This window comes from Solanum stenotomum, chromosome 8, assembly GCF_019186545.1.
Source record: "Solanum stenotomum isolate F172 chromosome 8, ASM1918654v1, whole genome shotgun sequence".
Lineage (NCBI taxonomy): Eukaryota > Viridiplantae > Streptophyta > Magnoliopsida > Solanales > Solanaceae > Solanum > Solanum stenotomum.
The window spans coordinates 41,634,684-41,655,796 of record NC_064289.1 but is presented as its reverse complement, the minus strand read 5'-3'; the positions used below and the strand labels follow the sequence as shown (position 1 = coordinate 41,655,796).

At 37.1% G+C, this 21,113-nt stretch overlaps 1 protein-coding gene and 1 pseudogene across 1 annotated transcript; one reads left to right on the top strand and one right to left on the bottom strand.

Moving 5' to 3' along the window:
• The first annotated feature begins 8,753 nt into the window (after positions 1 to 8,753).
• Positions 8,754 to 18,520, top strand: LOC125874740 (serine/threonine-protein phosphatase PP1 isozyme 3). The gene is made up of 4 exons (XM_049555755.1): positions 8,754 to 9,051; positions 15,594 to 16,153; positions 16,227 to 16,428; positions 18,285 to 18,520. Exons 1-3 carry the CDS (start codon positions 8,874 to 8,876, stop codon positions 16,401 to 16,403), a joined length of 915 nt encoding a protein of 304 aa, XP_049411712.1. The 5' UTR covers positions 8,754 to 8,873; the 3' UTR covers positions 16,404 to 16,428; positions 18,285 to 18,520.
• Positions 18,521 to 19,667: 1,147 nt separating this feature from the next.
• LOC125873798 (uncharacterized) overlaps positions 19,668 to 21,113 on the bottom strand; it is a 6,870-nt pseudogene continuing 5,424 nt past the window's right edge.

Sequence of the window (21,113 nt, the reverse complement as noted above, 5' to 3'; positions counted from 1 at the left end):
ATTGTCATTACAGATAGATTTGTGCGCAGTCAAGTAGTTTGTGAAGAGATAAATATGAGTGTTATAAGAAAAAGGCTCAAGAATGGAAAAAATTAAAATTTTATAAATCTGTTTGAGAGCTTTAGGTTTCTCCAAAGCACCCAGGGTCCTGATGCCCCTTGCATTCCATATGAGTATACTAATCATGAGAAAGTTTGAGTTTCCTCTTTTATATGGTCCTGGTTGCTGAGGGGTCCCAGAGCTGGTGAAAACATAGGAGTACCCTTGGGTGAAAGTCCTTGCTCAACCGCAAGCTTTTACATCAGAGAAGTAGAACCAAATGTCTCAATAAGCTGAATGGCATGTGCATCATCTATGAGTTCTACTGAATGTTTTTCTTCTTCAGAAATATCATTATGATCCTATTTTGAGACAAACTACATGTATTCATCATCAATAATATTTTTACTACCAGACGTGTTTAGATTGCACACATCAAAAATGGGATCCAGAGATTCTGTGTCTGTAAGAGTAGTCTAATCATTTTCACTGTCAACCAGAGACTTTAAATCAGGATCCACAACCTAAATCATGGTGCTACCAATGTGATTCTCATGATGGTAATAAATAAATTGAACAACCTCTTTTGTAGCACTTTGAGCATCTAAAACCCAAGTAGCTTGGGCATCCAAAACCTGAATAGCACTCTGATAAATTCTAACAATATCTGAGAAGTCTAATCATCTGAAACCCAAGTAGCTTGATCACTAGTTTTGTAACACCTCGAGATCAAGAAGGCTAGGAAATGGGCTAAGCAAGCAGTTACCAGCCCAAACTAAGTTGTGAGACCCTCCACATAGCCCTTAACTGGACATGAAGTAGACCACGGCTCGTTATGGTGCTCGTGGAGAGTTTTTAGAGCTTGTCTAAGATGGTTCCCCTCCCACGAACCCTTAGATGGCCCGTGGTGAGCATCACGGACCATCAAGGTTGTCGTGAAGAGGTTCAGGGTAAAAGAGGTCCTCCCCCAGCCATTGGTCCTCGTAGAGTCCTTGACGGGCCGTGAATGACGTTATAGTAATGGTCGCATTAGTTTTAAGTTAAAGTCTTTTAGATCTTTTCCTAATTATTCTATCCTAATACTATGTTATTTTACCCTTACCTAGAAGTCCTATATAAGTATTTCTACTCCCAAATTTCCCCAATTGAAGTCATTCTCTCTATTTTCCAAAAGAAGAACAAGTCTTCCTCTCCAAAATATTTCTCTCTCTAGGAAGCTTGAGGAAGGAGTCACCCTAGAGTTTCAAGTCAAGCCTCCAATTCCACCATTGAAGGCAGGATTTTTGCATTGAGGTATGATAGTCTTCATCCATAGAGTTCCTAAATTCTCCACTTTAAGAAGTTAGAAATCTCCAATTGAGTTAGGGTTTTCTTCTATGTCACGGATTCCTTTAAATATTGATTTATTTGATTGATTTATGATCTATTATGCATAAATTGAGAAGATTCCATGTTTTTAAGATGAACCCCCATGAACCCATGCCGAACCCATGTTTTCTAGATTATGATGATTGAAAGTGAGTTTTGAACTATGAAATGAGAATTATGGAATTATGCATGTTCTTATGAAATTGATGAATTATGACATAAGTTGCTTTGAGAGTAAATCATATATGATGTATTTGTTGTTAATGAATGTGAAAAGGTTTTCTCAGATAAAGGATTCTATGGTTGAAAGGTCTTCTCACATAAAATGAATCAAGTTAATGAGTTATTTTAATGAAACATAGCTTGGATTGGTTACTAAATTGTACCTTTTCATAGATGACATATGACTTAGCTTGGATTGGCAATATGATGTACCCTTCTGTGGATGATAAAGATAAGTTAAGAAAATGACTATTCCGTGGGATTTAATCTTAGCACCGAGAGGAAATTGAGATGGAAGCTCTCCCATTAGTAGAAGTCGGGTTTCTATAAGAAATCTCGTTATCCCATATACTTATGTGCCCTTATAGGATGATTGTCTTAGATAGACATTAACCAGTAGATCCACATAAGCTAGAAGTTGATACCCCTTTTTGGTGTGAGGTAGACACCGGATTCTGTATTGATAGATCACATGGTCTTATATGTTGGTTAAAGGTAAATCTCCCACAATAATGAACTAAGGTTACTTCAAGAAGTAGCTTACATGTGAATTAAGATGATGTCTATTTGGATTGACCATGTTTTATGACTTATGTCTTCTAGTTCTTTTTCATTCATGTTTTAGCTTGGTCATAGCAAATTTATGAAAATGTCCCTTTTAACATGATTTCAAATGTTTTATGCATGCTTTTCATACTTAATGCATCTTTGTATAACACATATTTTTGCCTACATTTCTTATTAATATGTAGGGTCCTACGCTCCAGACTCGCACTTCCATGGCTAGGCACCTTTAGTAGAGACTTGAAGATTGGTGAGTCCTCATACATTCGAGGACCGAGCCTTTATTTCTTTTTGTCATTTCATTTCAGTTTTGAACTTGATGTACGGGTTACGTCCTGATCACTTCTTATGTACTATATGGCTTTGAGACATTGTTAGATTCCACTTTGTTTTATGAAACTCTATGCTTTTAAATGATCTTTTAAATCTCTTGGTTATTATCTTGTACAATATATTCTAAGAGGCTTGTATGGGGCCTTTTGGGATCTCATACGCCACGTTACACCTAGGGTCTACCTTGGGTCGTGAAAAACTTAGTTATTAGAGCACATGGTTTAGAAAGGTCCTAGGAAGTCTCATGAGCCACGTCGAGTAGAGTCTTGTTCATGAGTGTGAAGCGTGCCACACTTATGAATGAGAGGCTACAAGATGTTTAGGAAACTCTACTTCTTTTATTACTCTAGAGTCGTGTGATAGAGTTCATCTCTATAATGTATATATCCTAATCCTTATCCGATGCTCTATAGGATATGGATACTCGAAGAGCATGTGCTAGAAGGAATGCAGGAGAGAATGGGGAACAAAAATCTCTTCCTCAAGCTCCTCCAGTTTTGGTCGATCCGTTGGCCGAACAAGTGACTAATGCAAAGTTTAGGGATATTTTTCAAGTGTTGGCTCAAGCCATGACGGCCTAAGCTAATAGGGAGGTTGTGGTTCTCGTGATCCCAAATGTGGGTACGGTGGCATCTAGAGTGAGGGATTTCACTAGAATGAATCCTTCGGAGTTTCATGGTTCTAAGGTTATGGAAGACCCTCAGGAGTTCATTGATGAGGTTTACAAGGTGTTGATGATCATGGGAGTGATGCCGGTGGAAAAGGTAGAATTGGCCGCTTATCAACTTAAGGGTGTTGCTCAAATATGGTTCAACTAATGGAAAGAAGGGAGAGAGGAAGATGTGGATCCTCTTGATTGGGAAAAGTTTAGAGTTCCTTTTCTTGATAGGTTCTTTCCCCTTGAGATGAGGGAGGCAAAGGTTCTTGAATTCATCAAACTTCGTCAAGAAAATATGAGTGTGAAGGAATATGCTTTGAAGTTCACACAATTGTCCCGATATGCTCCTACTATGGTTGTCGATCCTAGGGCAAGAATGAGTATATTTGTTTTGGGTGTGTCCGAGATGGTGTTAAGGAATGTCGTACTGTTATTCTTATCAATAAGATATACATTTCTCATCTCATGGTTCATGCTCAACAAATTGAAAAGGAGAAACTTAAGGAAAGGTTTGGGGAGGCAAAAAGGGTTAAAATTAGCGATAGTAACTTTTCACACTCAAGGTCTGATGGACATGGTCGTTCTAAGTTCCGACACGGGTTTTCTCGTCAAGGCTCCTCCAATGATCCTCCCAAGTTCAACAAAGATTGGGTGACTAACCCTAAGCCTCAAAGAGGAAATGGTAGTGGATCTATATTGCCCTACTTGTGCTAGATGTGGAAGGAAGCATGAAGGCAAGTGCTTAGTCGAAATGGATGGTTGCTTCGGTTGTGGAAAGAGTGGTCATAATATGAGGGATTGCCCAACGTTTGCGGCTAAAGGGATAGAAGGTAAAAATCTCCGCCTATTGGTTCGGGTTCAAGTGCCGCAAAGTAAAACTGATTCAATGCACTTTAGACTCGTGGTGAGCAAGAGGGTTCTCCCGATGTAGTTATCGATATGTTGAAAGTCTTCTAACTTGATGTTTATTACTTGACCTCGGTGCTACCTTGTCTTTTATGACTCCATATGTGGCTATGAGGTTCGATATTCTTCTGTATGTGTTGTTAGATCTCTTTTTTGTCTCTACTCTTATTGGTGATTCTATTGTGGCTAAGAGGGTCTATAGAAAGTGTTTCGTCTCGTTGTCCCATAGAGTCACTCATGTTGACCTTGTAGAGCTTAATATGCTAGATTTTGACGTTATCCTTGGTATGGATTGGTTGCATTCGTGTTATGCTATTGATTTTAGAACCCGTGTAGTCTCAGTTTCCACATGAACCCATTCTAGAGTGGAAAGGGGGAAATTTGATGCCTAAGAGTCAGTTTGTCTCTAGTCTTAAAGCTAGAAAGATGATTTCTAAGGGTTGCAGATATCATTTAGTTAGGTAAGGGATATATATTCTTAGACCCCTACTCTTGAGTCGGTCCCCCTTGTTAATGAGTTTCCAGAAGTGTTCCCAGATGATCTACCTGGTGTTCCTCCCGAAAGGGAAATAGACTTCGGTATTGACCTTCTCCCTGATACGCAACCTATTTCTATTCCTCCTTATCGTATGGCTCCGGTAGAACTTAAAGAATTAAAGGAGAAATTGAAAGATTTGTTGGATAAGGGTTTCATTTGACCGAGTATCTCTCCATGGGGTGCTCCAATTTTGTTTGTTAGAAAGAAAGATGGTTCGCTTCGAATGGGTATTGACTACCGACAATTGAATACCATTAAGAATAAGTACCCTCTTCCAAGGATAGATAATTTTTTTGACAAACTTCAAGGGGTAAGTTGCTTCTCTAATATTGACCTCTGGTCGGGTCATCACCAATTGAGGATGAAGGAATATGACATCACGAAGATGTCTTTCCGAACTCGGTATGGTCATTATGTGTTTTTGGTAATGTCGTTTGGTTTGACTAATGATCTGGCCACATTTATGGATTTTATGAATAGGATGTTTAGACAATACCTTAATAGGTTTGTGATTGTGTTCATCGATGATATATTGATCTATTCAAGAAGCAAAGACCAGCATATAGATCACTTGAGTATTCTGTTGCAAGTCCTCAAGGACCAACAAATCTTTGCAAAGTTTAGTAAATGTGAGTTTTGATTAAGATTTGTGGCCTTTCTTTTTCATATTGTTTCTGGTAAGGGTATTGAGGTAGATCCTACGAAGATAGATGCGTTCATGATTTGTCCTTGACCCCTATCACCTTCGGATATTAGAAGTTTCTTAGGTTTAGTCGACTACTATAAAAGGTTTGTTGAAGGATTTTCTTCAATTGCTTCTCCATTGATGGTGTTGACTCAAAAGAAGGTGAGGTTCATATGGTGTGAAGCGTGTGAGAAAATATTTCAAGAATTGAAAGATAGACTTACTTCCACTCTGGTATTGACTTTACCAGAAGGGACTGATGGTTTTGATGTTTATTGTGATGCCTCAAGAATTGGGTTAGGATGCGTCCTTATGCAAAATGGAAAAGTTATTGTCTATGATTCAAGGCAACTTAAGATTCATGAGAATAATTATCTTAATCGTGACCTTGAACTTGCGGCGGTTGTATTTGCTCTTAAGATTTGGAGGCACTATTTGTATAGTTTCCATGTGGACGCCTTTACCGACCACAAGAGTTTGCAATATGTATTTAAGCAGAAAGAACTAAACCTACACCAAAGAAGGTGGCTTGAATTACTAAAGGATTATGACATGAGTGTTCTTTATCACCCCGGTAAAGCGAATGTGGTGGCGGATGCTCTTAGTCGATTATCGGTGGGCATGTTGCTTATACTAAGGATGATAAAAAGGAGTTAGTTCGAGATGTTCATAGATTGGCCCGTTAGGGCGTTCAGTTAGTTGACTTTACCATGGATTTGAGACTTGGATGAACCCTATCTCTTCTTCTTCTTCCTTAGTCTTGAGACATTTTGGTGAGTGAATTTAGGGGGAATTTAGGAGACCGAATAAAAAATGGTAATTTGGGCTTAAAAACATTTTATAAGGCTTAGGGTAGAAAGCAAAACGACAAAGTATTGGATTAAAATAATCAGGAAAAGATTCAAAAGCCCTTTAAAAATAACTGTTGGACTCGACCTACAATTTCGACCTATAGACCGTAGGACTTTCTACGGTCCGTACTAGTTAAGCGTAAACCAAGTACTGGGACCATGAAATCACCTATATTTTGACGGAACACTTCTATAGCTTGTAGGTCCTCCTACGGTCCGTAGAAACCAAGTTTAATCATCAAAACTTCACTAAGTTTGAGACTCCCCTACGAGACCTATCTACGAATCGTACAAAGAATGACGGGTCGTCCACGTGAACCATACAAAGGGTACTAGAACTTGATTTTAGAAAATTAGTTTTCCCCTTCCTACGGTGTCATCTACGACCCGTGTAAGCTTCTACCATCCGTAGATGGGACCCATAGACACAACCTGTAGCCCCAAAACTTCTTTTCTTTCTTTTCCAAATTCTGAGGTGTTTTAGCACTCTCATTATCACTCTCGCAGTCAGTTCCAACATCGGTTGTTGGAACATATGACTCAAAATGTTGAGAAATATTATGATCTTCTAGTGATTTTTCACCTTGATCTACAACATATATGTTAAGGACCTTAAATTCTTCAGACACTAAGTACAATAACTGCTTTATACCATTATCGCCTTTTATCTCATAATAGTTACCAGAGGGAACAATAACATAAGTTGTTGAACACCTAAATATCCAAACTTACTGGTGTACTCATTTGCTATATCGATAAAGGAAAGGAGGTTAGGATCATAACTTGTCCAAGTATCAATTAGTTTATGTGAATACATGATATTTAGATTTTTAATCCACTCTCCACCATAATTGAAGATTATGTCCACCAAGGTCATCTTTAATATCCTACAAAACAAAATAGAAAAAGAGGCATGTAACTAGCAACAGTGAACCAACATATTATTGTCAATGTTGTGTATTAAGTAAACGAAATGGTATAGTGATCATCTTTGTTGGTTGGACATTTCAAAAATGTCATCGGATATGCATCGCATCCTTCAAAAATAGTGCATTTTTGAAGGCTCTGACACGGGTGCGGTAACATTTTTAGAAAGTTTGAGCAACTTAGGTGATCATTATCTATTTCATTTATATAAGGTTCAACAAACTTTTAGCTTTCACATAAAGATTTTTCATCTAATTAAGATTTGAGAAGAATCATCAGTGTATATGGGCTAATCAACCCATAGGAAATGGTGCTAATTTCTCATCACTGGATATTTACATTCTACAGACAGTTTGATTAGAAATACTTAGCTAAAATAAATTTGCAAAATAAGTTCAAAAATTATCAGCTTAAGAGAACTACTCAAAATAGAACTGAATAAAATTGGATTGAAAACCTATTGATATGATGAATTCTCTTATATCATGTTTGAAAGGGTTGTAATAGATATAGTGAGAGCTAATATATTAGGAGAACCTATTCGCTTCGAGTATGTAATCCTATAGTGTTTCTAGTCTTTTATAATGATGTTGAAGCCTGAAGCATTAGTTGATGTTGGATGGGGAAATAGATTTCATCTATCCTACACGCATTGTATAAACATTGGAGTTTTAAATGCTCTTCGTGTTTAGAAAAATGCCAAAGATTGGACTTACGTGACCACAAAATGGTGAACAAAGTTTTACGTGACCACAAATTCTGAGTTGAAGTTCAATACATGTGAACTTACGTGATCACAAACTGGTAACACATTCAAGGACCACAAACCATGAAAAGGGAAAAAGTCTCACTAACATTATAATATTCACATTATGTCATTCAATTAGGAATGGATACCCCACATACAACCAACAATTTCGTTGTAATTTATATTTACTGAAATCTAAACCACTAAACTCCAAATTCTAAACCAAAAAGGGATAAATTAACAATTATCGAAAGGTCCATAAATTTCAGAAATCGACAATCATATTTCTACCCTAGAGCGAACAGATAGAACCCGCAAACACATCAAAATAGCGAACTCTAACAGTTATCAAGTTCATAAATACTAAAATTCGACGAACTCTAATAGCAATAAAAGAGATATATACAGATTTTAAACTTTTATGCAGATTTTGAAACGATTCAAGTAACAAATACGATACAAAAAGGGTAAAGAGATTATTTAAAGATACAAATCTTACCTTTTATTAGATCTTCTCTCTAAATCAAGATATGAATGACTCTTCTCTCTCTGTACGAAGTGTTTTATCTAATGTGATGCAAGATAATGTGTATTGAAATTAGGGCTAATGGGTCGTGAAGGTGGGGTCAGATTTAATACTAAATAGAAAATAAATTTTTAACTATAATAAACTATATACACATGGAGCCATGTAGGTGCCACGTAGGCCGATGAAAATGGTGACATGATATTTAATTGTACAAGGGTAAATATGTGTCTAAAGTTGGATAGTAAAGACAAGTATATCAAAAATGTATGACGAAGGATAAATATAACCCTTTTCTAAGAGTACAAGGGCAAATATAACCTTTTCGATTTTTGAAATGTTGTTTGACACCCTTATATTAGAGGCGACTAGTCAATTTTGATTCATCAACATTAGAATAAGAAAAATAAATAAGAAAAACATTTTTGAGTCCTGGTTTCCCTTTGACAGTAGCGAGAATAGGGGTTAATCGGTGTTGGGGGATTGAAGGACGGTAGCAGGGGGAGTCATGGACCCTGCAGCTGTCGATAGGATTATTGAGAAGCTATTAGAAGTCCGATTATCGAAGCCTGGCAAGTTGGTGCAGCTTTCCGAGTCTGAAATCAAGCAACTATGTGTTTCTTCTAGGGATACCTTCGTTAAACAACCAAATCTCCTTGAACTTGAAGCACCCATCAAAATTTGCGGTAATATATCCTATCTAGGGGAACTCTCCTTTTAACTCTTGCTCTCTCTATCTTTTGTGGTAGTTTTGTATCACCCCATGTTTGCTATTTTTGTTGCTTTTTGCTATATGGTTGCGAGTTGTTTTAATGGCTAGTTTAGATTCTATAGGCCCTTTGATTCTGTTAACTTTAGAGGGAAAAAGGACATGCAAGGTTGTCCTCTAGGTAATCTGTTTTTTGTTTGAAGGAATGAGCTCTGGTTGTGAAGACATAAAATCATAAAGTACTTTTGTGACATAGCCGCTGCCCTAGTGCTTTTTCTAAATTTTGATGTTTGCAAGACTGTCAACCCATGACTTGCTTCTTGAAATATCCTATGTTATAGTTGCAAAACTGGGGATGAGAGTTCTTGTTCACCAGCTTAATGAACCTGGTGGAATTTTAAGACAATAGTGGTTGTATTTGAATCCCTACAGAGTTTGATTCACCCTAGATATTATAAGTAAAAGAAGATTCATAAGAGAAAGTTCTGGTGATATGTGCAAATTTGACAAGTTGCTTGGATCATACTAATGCAAAACGATGTATCAAGAAAATAATATACTGATGCATAATGTGTTTGATTCTGGCTTGTATATTTAGAATGTTGAGGTGTGTATTACGGGTGGGAACAAAATTATAATGGTTTACATTGAGGAAAAACCACCACCCCTGAAGTTGACCTCCTCTAGGGATTTTGAACCTCTGACAATCCAAGTAAAGAATACTCTTTTAACACAATTGAAGATCTACTATCTACGTTAAGTGTTCCTTCCGGTGGTGGGTGATCCATTGCCACTGTCATAAGTGGTTACTGTTTACATCTACTCTTTTTACTTTAAATCGCCTTATTTGAGTACTTTCCTTGGTTCATCAGAGAGTAGGTTATGATTTTCTAGTCAACAGCTCACCATCTCTTTCTGCATCTGGTTCACTACTAACTATGGCAGTTATCATGGTATCATGCTTATTTTGTCTCCTCTGTTGCTACACATTTGTTTTGGTTAGCAGTCCACTTATACTAGTTTTAACTCTTACTGCTTTCAGCGTTAGCTCTTTTTTATTCAATGCTTTTGCAGTGACCCATTGAAGTAGCGTTTGTTTGTGCAGGGGTTATTCCTCCAGTTAGATTAGAGATGTTGCTTATAGTCCATTCTTCAAATATGAAGTCATTAGTTAAAGTTGCAATCAAACAAGGGGTGTCAATGTTGTTTTAGAAAAATTATATCATGCTGATATCTCGGTTAATCTATTGCATATAACTAAAATTAGATTTTTTAAACCATCCAAATTTTATTGGTTTTACTTGTTATCTGCTCTGCTTGATTCATTTGTAGTATTCTCAGTTATTATGTAAAATAAAGCAGAGTTTAACGTACCACCAAATATTATATAAGTCTCACTACATTTTGCATTATCGATAAATAAAAAAGTTCAACTTTCATGTCCAACCCAAGAAAACTAATGAGTGATATTTATACTAGACTAGAAAGTAGTATACCAAATGAGCAACACTAGCTTTGCTCTACCACCAGTCCATCATTGGGGATATCAATTGAAAGCTTTGGCCTCTGTTAGTTGGTGTTGAGCAATGCCGTCTGATCATTGTTAACACCGTGGATGGTATTGAATAATCAATGGAGGTAGCTGCTGACATAGATTGGGTAGGATCCTTTTGTTTTGCTGCTGGTTAACCCATGTAACCATCTTTTGCAACAATTTTCAGTTGGCGTGTGCACCGTCCAGAGTTTCTCGTAATATTGAATGGGCACGTTGATTGGTTCTTGTGCTCTCTAGCTCTTAAGTACAATTCAAATGATACCTTGTGAAAAATCACCAAAGGCATCGATTGTTAGCACCAGAATATGGTAAACTGGAAACCTACTATGACACTCAAGTTAGTCCTGTTCCTGAAGATAGGCAAAGTAATAAAATCACACAAAAAATGATACACAACTAAAGATGATAGAATATACAACAACATACCCAGTATAATCCCACCAAGTGGGGTCTGTGAGGGTAAAGTGTACACAAACCTTAGCCCTATCTTAAAGGTTGAGAGGTTGTTTTCAGTAGACCCATAACTCGAGAAAAAAGTAGGCCAAAGCAATATAACGTTCAACATCAGCCTAACACCTTTTTTCCCCAAGGTTGAGCTTGTTCAATTGAAAATAATGGAAATGAAGAAGTCATGACATTATACTATAAACAGCCTGACAAATCTTCCTTAACAGTAGTCATAACAAGATGTAGGGATAATCGATGTACAAAATACAACAGATGTTAACCCAAACTTAAAAGGACAATAAACTACACAAGTAATACTACGACTAATATTACTGCTAATAGTATGAAGAATAAGTGAGATACGCTTAACTATCTAACTAAAGGAGTTGGAGTTTGGAGAGCCATTAGATCCTTTTGGCCATCTTTGGCTGGAAATATGAGTTTTGAACTTGGCAACGGGAGGAACATTCTCTTTTGGCATGACAACTGACTTGGACATGGTCCTTATAAGTTTTGTTCCTGATTTCTACACTATTGCTAGTTTGCCAGACATTAAACTTGAATCAGCTAAAGGAGTACATTGGTGGAATATCGCGTTTAGAAGATTATTACATGATTGGGAATTGGGAAGAGTCGTGGACTTGTTCATGACTTAGAATCTTTCCGTGTCTTCAAAGAATCTGAGGATACGTTGTGCTGGGAATCTGGAAGTGATGGAGTCTACACTGTCAAATCTGCATGCATACAACTACCAGATCAGACAAAATACACAATTTGACCAGTGGCCATGGAAGTTCATTGGAAGACTAAGGCCCCTTACAAAGTCTTATATTTTTCTTGGCTTGTAGCAAGAGAATCATGTCTCACTCAAGAAAACTTAAGAAGAAGAGGATTTCATCTATGCTCTAGATGTTGTATGTGTGGTGCAGCCAGAGAAAACAATAGCCATCCGTTTCTACATTGTCCTATAATTGGACAATTCTGGCAACTTTTTTTGTACTTGGTAAGACTAAGATGGTCTATGCTAGCAACAAGTTGTGATTTATTGAAGTGCTGGAACTATAATGGTGGTGCAGTGAGACAAAAGAAGTGGTGGAAACTTGTCACAACTTGTAAATGGTGGACAATTTGGAAAGAGAGGAACTACAGTAGATCTTTTAGGATTACTCTAATTAGTCTCTTGTTTTAGCTTGTTACTACCTTTTTGGAGGTCTCCAGCATACCTTAATGCTGTGGAATACAACATTACCAGTTTCAAAAAAAAAAAGAATTTTCGAAGACAAGCAATCCTGTGCACAAAGTCAAGATGAATTGTATTCTTTTGTTTCATTTTTGGTGTAAAGTAAACTATGTACAGGAGACTGAATCACTAGTTGATATGATAGGTTCCTTTTGAAGCTGCAGTCCTAATCGTGGTTGGGTTTTTGTAATTGTAGATAGCACTGTTATGGTGCAGATCTAATATATATACACATGTTACCAGTTTCAAAGAAAACTAATCTTCTACCCTAATCTGTTTCCTCTATAATCTCCTTTCTAAGGTCATGTTCTCATTAAGCTGAAGTTGCGTCATATCATGTCTAATCTCTCCTCTCCCCGCTACTTCTTCGGCAAAGGTAATGGAATGTAGATGTGGTAACTTACCATGTTTTAATTACTATATAGAAAAACAAGATAGAAAATGCTTACACCATTTGTTGGCCCGATGTCTTTTGTAGGACAAGGAAGAGGTAACTTTCCTATTTCTATATGTGAGTGAGAATTTATCTTGTGTGACACATATTATTGAGGGTGCTCTCACTTGCTCTTATTTATGTTCCACTTATACTATGCAACCTCTATTGTATTGATGATTATGAGTTATCTGTCATTCCTTTTTCACTTTTTGAGAAAGGTAACAATTATATTAATCAAGAGTAAAAATGCCACCCAAATGGACTGGGGATGGGTCAAAGCTCTTTCGGGATGGTGGATAAGTTTCAGAACATTGTTTCATTTATATCGATGGGGCATGGGGTTAGAATGTCTCCTTCAGCAACCTTGTTGGTGACAAAAAAAAAGGGGTAGGGGGGTTGGGTTTATCAGGGGGAGGTGGGAAGCTCCTCAAATAGGATGAATGACACTAGAATGTTAATGCGTGAAATAGCTGTAGAGGCTGGATAGTCGCTGGTTTTCTTGGTGACATCAGAAAAAGCTTAAGATTGATGTAGCTCAAATCGTTCCTCCCCTCACGGAATTCCCAAACCCTCTCTCAGCAGGAATCAGGATAAGTTTTTACCATCAACCAAACATAGTATAAATCTAATTCCAAACATAAACCTGGGATATCCCCACGTACCGAACGATCCCCAAGAGGAGATGAAAGAAAGCTTAGGATTGATGTAGCTCAAGCTGTTCTTCCCCTCGTGGAATCTCGAATGACTCCCTCTGGTGTCTCTCCTTCTGACTAGTCTAATTTTCCTTCAAAATTGTGTCTATAATGTGTGGGCACGCCTTAGGACTAAAACACCCTCCCCAAACCAAACAGACTTGGATAGGACCAAAAACACCTTGCTATGTCGTGGTATGTGTGGCCATGTGCATTGCCTAGACGAAACATCAAGAGTACATGAGTTTATGCAGGTAGTCCCAAAAAGACACCACCACATCCCAAGGCTTGACTTTCCATGTGCTGGTTGGGGGCATAAAATAGTGTCAAAATGTCTTTAGTTGGCCAATGGTGCACGCTCTCTGTCCTTGGCCCCTGGACATGATCCCAATTAGTTTTCTTTGACTTCATTCATACTTCAAAGCCATATTTGATCCTTTTTAGCTTCATATCATTCCATGTGTTCAAAATCATGTCCTACATGAGAAAATACAAAAATTAGGGATAAAGTGAACAGATTGGAACTCAAACACACTAACACATACAAAATATGCTGTGGAATATAGCTAAAACCATGCATTTCTTGCTGCCGATCAAATGTAATCATGGGAAAATGTGGAGAAGACAGCACATGGAAGACAAAAGAGAGGACTACTGTTCATGGTGTTGATGTCGGGAAATCTATGCAAATTTCTAGAATCAAGATTAGGTCAGTGTTGGAAATGGGGAAAAAATATCCTACTCGAAAGACAACTGACGTAGGACATGACACTCTCAAGCTCTTAGTTATGATGTTTTCACCTTAAATCAACAACAAAAGGTAACTATTAGTGAAGTATTGAATACACGGGATGGAATTGAAGTTTCAAGGTATTTTTTGATTGATTGGGAGGTTGACAGGTTTGCTGAATTTCACAACGCACTAAACCAATTCACCGGAACTAACCAAGTCTCGACTGAATATGGCGGCTAGGGCATAACTCTGGAGTTCTCTCCATTAGAACATCTTATCACATGTTGAATCATGCCACTATTCTAACTAAGCAGTGGCCCTGGAAACATATATGGAGGGCAAGATTCAATGTAGTGTGGCATGTTTTGCTTGATTAGTAGCTAAGAAGGCTTGTTTGACACAAGAAGGCTTAAGAGAAGAGGAGTACTACTTTGTTCTATCTGTCATTTATGTGGGAAAATTGCAGAAATGAATAGTCACCTTTTTATGCATTGCAAAGTGACTACGCAATTATGTGGCATCTTTCCAACTATTTAATATCCTTAAGTTGGAAAATGCCAATGGATACACAAGGGTTGCTGTCTAGCTGGTACAGAAGTCTAGGCTCAACAGCTCAGAAAAGATGGAACATGATCCCGGCCTGCATATGGTGGATTATATAGAAGGAAAGGAATTTAAGATGTTTTGCGGGGAAAAAGCAACTCAATCCAGAAGATAAAACTAAGTTGTATTTTGCTTTTTCTTTTTTGGTGTAAGCAAAAGTACATAGAAGACACTGAGTTTCTATTACAAGCTCTAGAGTATCTATAAGACAGTAGAAAATTTGTTTGTTTAGAAGTTTTTGCTCCATACATTTGGTAAATATGGCCCACACAAATTTTAATGCATGCTTTTCACCACCTTTTTTAACAAAAGAAGGTCAAGCACCCAAGGTGTGGCCTAATGGTCCATGAAGTGGGTTGAGAACCATGAGGTCTTAGCTTCAAATTCCAGTGGAGGAAAAATACATTAGGTTATTTCTTGCATCTGTCAAGCCTTAGTGGATAGAGTTATCCCATACTTGTATTGTTGTGTCATGAGAGGTAGCAAGTACGCCATGGTATTAGTTGAGGTGCACGCAAGCTGATGCTGATCCAGACACCAGGATTATCAAAACTAGAAGTTAGTATGCAAGTATGTGAAAATGTTTGATATGATATGAGAATTAGTGATATTAAATTCACTGAACTACTTGAGAGGAGGTAAAATTGATATAGTCTCACAAATGAAGTAATAGTACAAAATGTTATGCTAATCTGACTTGAAACCAGATTTATCTATTTAATAGAGTCAAGGGTAAGCCACCTATTTCCCTTTACTCGCTTCAGTTTTGTCATTTCCTCCCTACTCATGTAATTGTTTATTTTTTCGTTTCAGGTGACATTCATGGGCAGTACAGTGATCTATTGAGGCTTTTTGAATATGGTGGTTTTCCTCCGAAGGCTAACTACTTATTTTTGGGTGATTATGTAGATCGTGGGAAGCAGAGCTTGGAAACAATATGCCTCTTGCTTGCCTATAAGATTAAGTATCCTGAGAACTTTTTCTTGCTTAGAGGAAACCATGAATGTGCTTCTATAAATAGGATATACGGATTCTATGATGAGTGTAAGCGCCGGTTCAATGTGAAACTATGGAAGTCCTTTACAGACTGTTTTAATTGTCTTCCTGTAGCAGCACTTATCAATGAGAAGATATTATGCATGCATGGGGGTCTGTCCCCTGATCTTTCTAGTTTGGATCAGATTCGGAACTTACCACGTCCAACTGCCATCCCAGACACTGGTTTGCTTTGCGATTTACTTTGGTCGGATCCTGGTAAAGATGTAAAGGGGTGGGGCATGAATGATAGGGGAGTTTCATACACCTTTGGCCCTGATAAAGTTTCTGAGTTTTTGTCAAAGCATGACTTGGACCTTGTCTGTCGTGCCCATCAGGTAAAGGAACACTGTTTTGTATGTCCTTGTGTGCTTCTCCTCTGAGGTAATTGATTTGCATCTTTTTTTGCAGGTCGTGGAGGATGGTTATGAATTCTTTGCTGAGAGGCAGCTTGTCACCATTTTTTCAGCTCCCAACTACTGCGGAGAGTTTGACAATGCCGGTGCTATGATGAGTGTTGATGAAAACTTGATGTGCTCTTTCCAAATTCTTAAGCCAGCAGAGAAGAAAAATAAGTTTATGATGTGAGAAGATGTTTCCTACTTTTATCGAGGTCACTTTCTTCTCTGTCCTTAACATATAATGGAATGGATACTGAGTTGAATATAACTGTCCCTCTTGTTTTAGTATTACTCATGTTCTAGTGATTCAGGAGGGTGTACCTTGTTAAAATCCATCTCAGCAACATCTGTGTTTCAAGTTTCACAAAAGAACCATACTTGGAGTTTTTCAGTGATATTTTTGGGAGGAAATCTTTTTCAAACAAAAAGAATCTATCACTTTTTTGCGAGTTTCATACTTCTACTATTCATTGTTACTTTTTCCTATCTAAACTGTCATACCTCTTGTAGTAATACACACCTCATTGCTGTGTTGGCCAAAAATCTGAAATGACTCAATAATAGGCCCGTGGGAGCTTATAAACCCATAAATATTGGTCAAGGTTGCATGTATAACAACTAATTGAGCTGAATAATTCATTTAAAAAAATCTATCTTCTCTTTTCTTTTAATCGGTCTCTTCCCCCCTTCATTTTTTCATCATTTCTCAAATTTTCTTCTTCTCCTCCCTGAACCCTAGAATTTTATACAATCCCGCAATGTATCCTAAAATTTACCAACCCTAGAATCTTATAGAACCCTAGATTTTTTTTATTACCAAAATCAAAAGCTAAACAATAATTTACACTGAAAATTGAAGGTTAAAGGGGAAAAATCGAGGTTGAGCACTTTTACCCATTTAATTAAATTCACTAATAAACATCCTAGTTAGATTAGGTGGACAAAATTAGCCATGTGGAGTGCCACTTGGCACTCGTTTTGAAAAACTAAAATGGAGTGTGTTCCAGACGCACTAGTAGCTCAACATCAAGGTGTGTTTTAATATGAAGGGAGGGATAATTTAAGTAGGAAAAGGGAACGATGGATGGTTGATGTATGAAACTCGCGAAAAAGTGATAGTTTAAGAGCCTGTTTGGATTGGCTTTTGACTTAAATCAAACGTCATAAGTTAGATATCCTAATTTATGGCTTATGACTTAATTTTATCATTTTAATCAAGTACTTGTAAGCACTTTCTTAATTTATCCAAATACGAAAAAGGTGTCTAAAAGTTATTTTGGCTCAAAAACACTTAAAATAAGTCAATCCATATTCCAAAGAGCAAGTGTGTTTTTGACATTAGCTCCTACAATTATTGTTGAAGTGTAGGATGATCTCATCTAAAAGTTAAGCTACTAGAGAGAGCACTCGTTTATTTACTCAAGTATTCTCGTGACATGCCCCCTCATGTGCGGGCTTGATTCTTTTTTGATGAGCCAAACACGTGGCAATTCTTTTAGATAGTGGGTGGCAGTGGAGCATTGACCCAGAACCTCAACTAGTTCTGATACCATGTTCAAATGTTTGACTATCTCATCTAAAAGTTTAAGTTAAGTGGTAGACATAACACTTTTGTTTACTTGATTAGTATCTTAACAAATATCAATGCATTAGCCTTTGTTTAAAAAGATGATTCACCAATGTTTTTGGTCTGGTTGAGCACTAACCAGTTACTATTACCTGCTTTTCGTTATGTTAAAAAGCAAAGGAAAATTTACGATTTTGAAGTTTATGATGTAGTCAGATGATTAGATAAATCAATTGGTTGATTCAGCTTATGTTAGACACATTATTTCTTGTCTGATTTCCAGCGTAGCTTGTTTTTATATCGTTTAAAACAGGTTTCTGTGTGTGTGTTTACGTGTTAAATTCTTTCCCCTTTTGGTCATTTTGTTCGTTTTCCATCACGTTTTTCATTTGTTCCTTGTATTTTCTTGTCTGTTCCTCTTGTTTTCCCTTTCTGTCTCGGTTGTTTTGCCTCTGGTTGAAACTTCATTCTAGAGCTAACATGTCTTTTTAATTCTTGCAGAGGTCCTTAATTTGCCGTGGAACAGATGTTGTAATATCACCCGCCTCAAAGTTTACTGATGATGGAAAGATCGCCACATTTGGTGCTTATTCCAGTTAGTTTGTTGATTGTGACTGTGCATGAGCAGATGCAAGAAAGCATTGTAGAACCTCTAAATTTATTCTGGTGAAAACAGAGGTTAACATGTACAAGAATATATATTATTAGACATTTTCTTTGCACTTTGATGCATAGAAGACTCGGTCTACTGCGCATGGAAACCAGCATCCTTTAGAAATAGCATATTAGAGTGCTGATACACAGGTTAATTAAGTCTATAATGCTGATGTTTAAGTAGGAATGACAATGGGGCAGGGCAGGTGTAGGGTGTGGCAGGTTTGGTCGAATACGGGGCGGGTGTTTATAAATGCGGGTGTGGGGTGCCGGGTGAGGGACGGGTTTAAACTAAAATCTTTAATTTTGTGTGGGGGCGGGTGTGGGTTGGGGTAATTTCTTTTGAACTCCTATACAGAAATAGAAATTAGGGCTCCCTCTCTATATCTATGAGTTGCTAATTGTGACAAGACGACTGATGATGAGTCGACGACAACTCCATAGTAGAAGCTAGAAGGACGGGTCTATCTCTCGCCCATGATATTTTTCATCTCTCCATATTCAGTAGGTTAGGGTTTCCTCTTTGTCTCTCGCAAGTTGCTAATTGCGACAAGATGACGTTAGCTCCATAGCCGAAGCCAGAAGGACGGGTCTCTCTCTTGCGCAATAGTTTTCTTCTTCTCTCCATATTCAATAATACTCTTAACTGTGATCGATTTATCTTCTTCTACAAAATCAAGTTGCAATTGGTATGGGTGTGCAGTAGATTATGGTGTTAGAGCTCCAATTTTGATCTGTTTGAACGTGATTTTTGTGTGAATCTGAGTGTTGGCCAACTTAGTTTTCTAAACTGATGGAGTAGTAATTATTTTTAACTTACATTTGATTATTCACTAACCCTATTATGTGGTGTTGATTCTATCAACATTGGAATGACCTATATACTTGGCATGATTTAAATATAAACCAGATCTACAACTATTTTCAGTGCCTCACTCCTTCCAAACAACCTCTTTATTCTGACCCTTTTTAATCATCTTCATACAAGCCATAGTGGGAGATTGATTAGTCCACATCGTAGTAGACTCCATCCTACTACTTTGAAAGTGTTGATGTGTGCTTGTACTTGGTTATGGAACGAAATAAATAGTAATTAACTTTTCAATGACTTGTTATTTAATATTTTTTTCAGTTCTTAATACTTTAACCACAATCTTTTCTTCTTAGATTTGACTTCAAGCATTGATCTTTTTACCAGTACATCCATAACACCTTCACAATCTGATACAACTAGGGATCTTTTCCCCCTGTCTTGGGCATTGCGAGTTTACCAACAATGGCTTGAAGTTGAGGTGAAACATCACTGACCACCACTCCTTTTCGATCCAGAAGTAGCACTGGACAAAACAAAAAGTGAATCAAATGTAGGAAGCTTGTGACTGATGTTGAGTTCATAATACATTGACTTTGTGACTATAAGTTGTCTTTAAATTTGAAACTTAGTTACATATATAGTTACTTGATTATCTATTGAAAGACTAGAATCAAGAGGTTATTGTGTTTTAAAAAGTGTTTTATATGGAAATATGCACATCTAATTGATGCAAAATGGAGTTACAATCAAACCTTTAGTTTTCTTTTATTTCCCTGTAAGGAATTTTTTTTATATATGTGTATATATGTTCTAAACTGACCATGAGAACTAAATAGATTATTAAATATATGAAATTAAAGTGTATGAGAAACAGAAAGTTAATAAATTATAACATTATTCTACTTCAAGTGTCAAAATCAAGCATAGGCACTACATCAAAAATGATCATTAGCCGCTAAATATGTATTTTTAGCGGCAAATTAGCACTCTCTGTATATGTCTCTAGAGCCTTTAGCGACATTGGTTCTAATGACACTTAACTAATGTCAGTAAAGACTTTAGCACTCTTTATTAATGTCAATATTTAATGCCTCTAAAAGTTGTTTTTGTTGTAGTGAGGTACTGTTTGCAGGGACAGATTGTTAAAGCTTTGCAGGGCGGGTTAATGCGGGTCGGGTTAATACGGGGCGAGGTGGGGAATAAATAAATTATTTTTTCTATGCAGGGCGGGCGAGGTGAGGCAAAGTCTTTGCGAATTTATGTGAATTTGTCACGCACCTGCACCATTGCCATTCCTATGTTTAAAATGTCAATAGAATATGCTCTTTAGGATTCTCAAATGATTTCAGTCGTAGCTGCTGCTTTGCTTGTCTAACCCCTAGCAAATGAAAATTTGTGGGAAATGAAAAAGAACACAACTTCCATGTATTAATTCTAAGTTTCTTTTTGAGAAAATTGAGGAAAGGGTGTCAAATAAGTTATTAAATTAAAAGGAGTAACAACTTTGACCAGCCAAGGTCAAAGCCTCATTTAAATTGAGAATAAATTTAAATGGAATTAAAGTGTAATATTTAAAACTTCCTAATGTTTTATTAATTATAAAATTAACCCCATTCCATTATTGGACTTCTGACACACCCCAAAACCGGATGTGATGGCACGTGCCCAAACCCCATCGGACACGTCAGCCTAACACCCAAAAACCCGACGATACGGAATTAATAAAACAAGAATAAGATAGAAAGATAAGCGGAAGTCTTTAAATAAACTCAACATAACCCTAGAATTGGTTGTCACATGTACAAACCTCTAATACGGAATCTGAATAAAATATACAAGTCTCATAGTAAAGTTCTAGAATA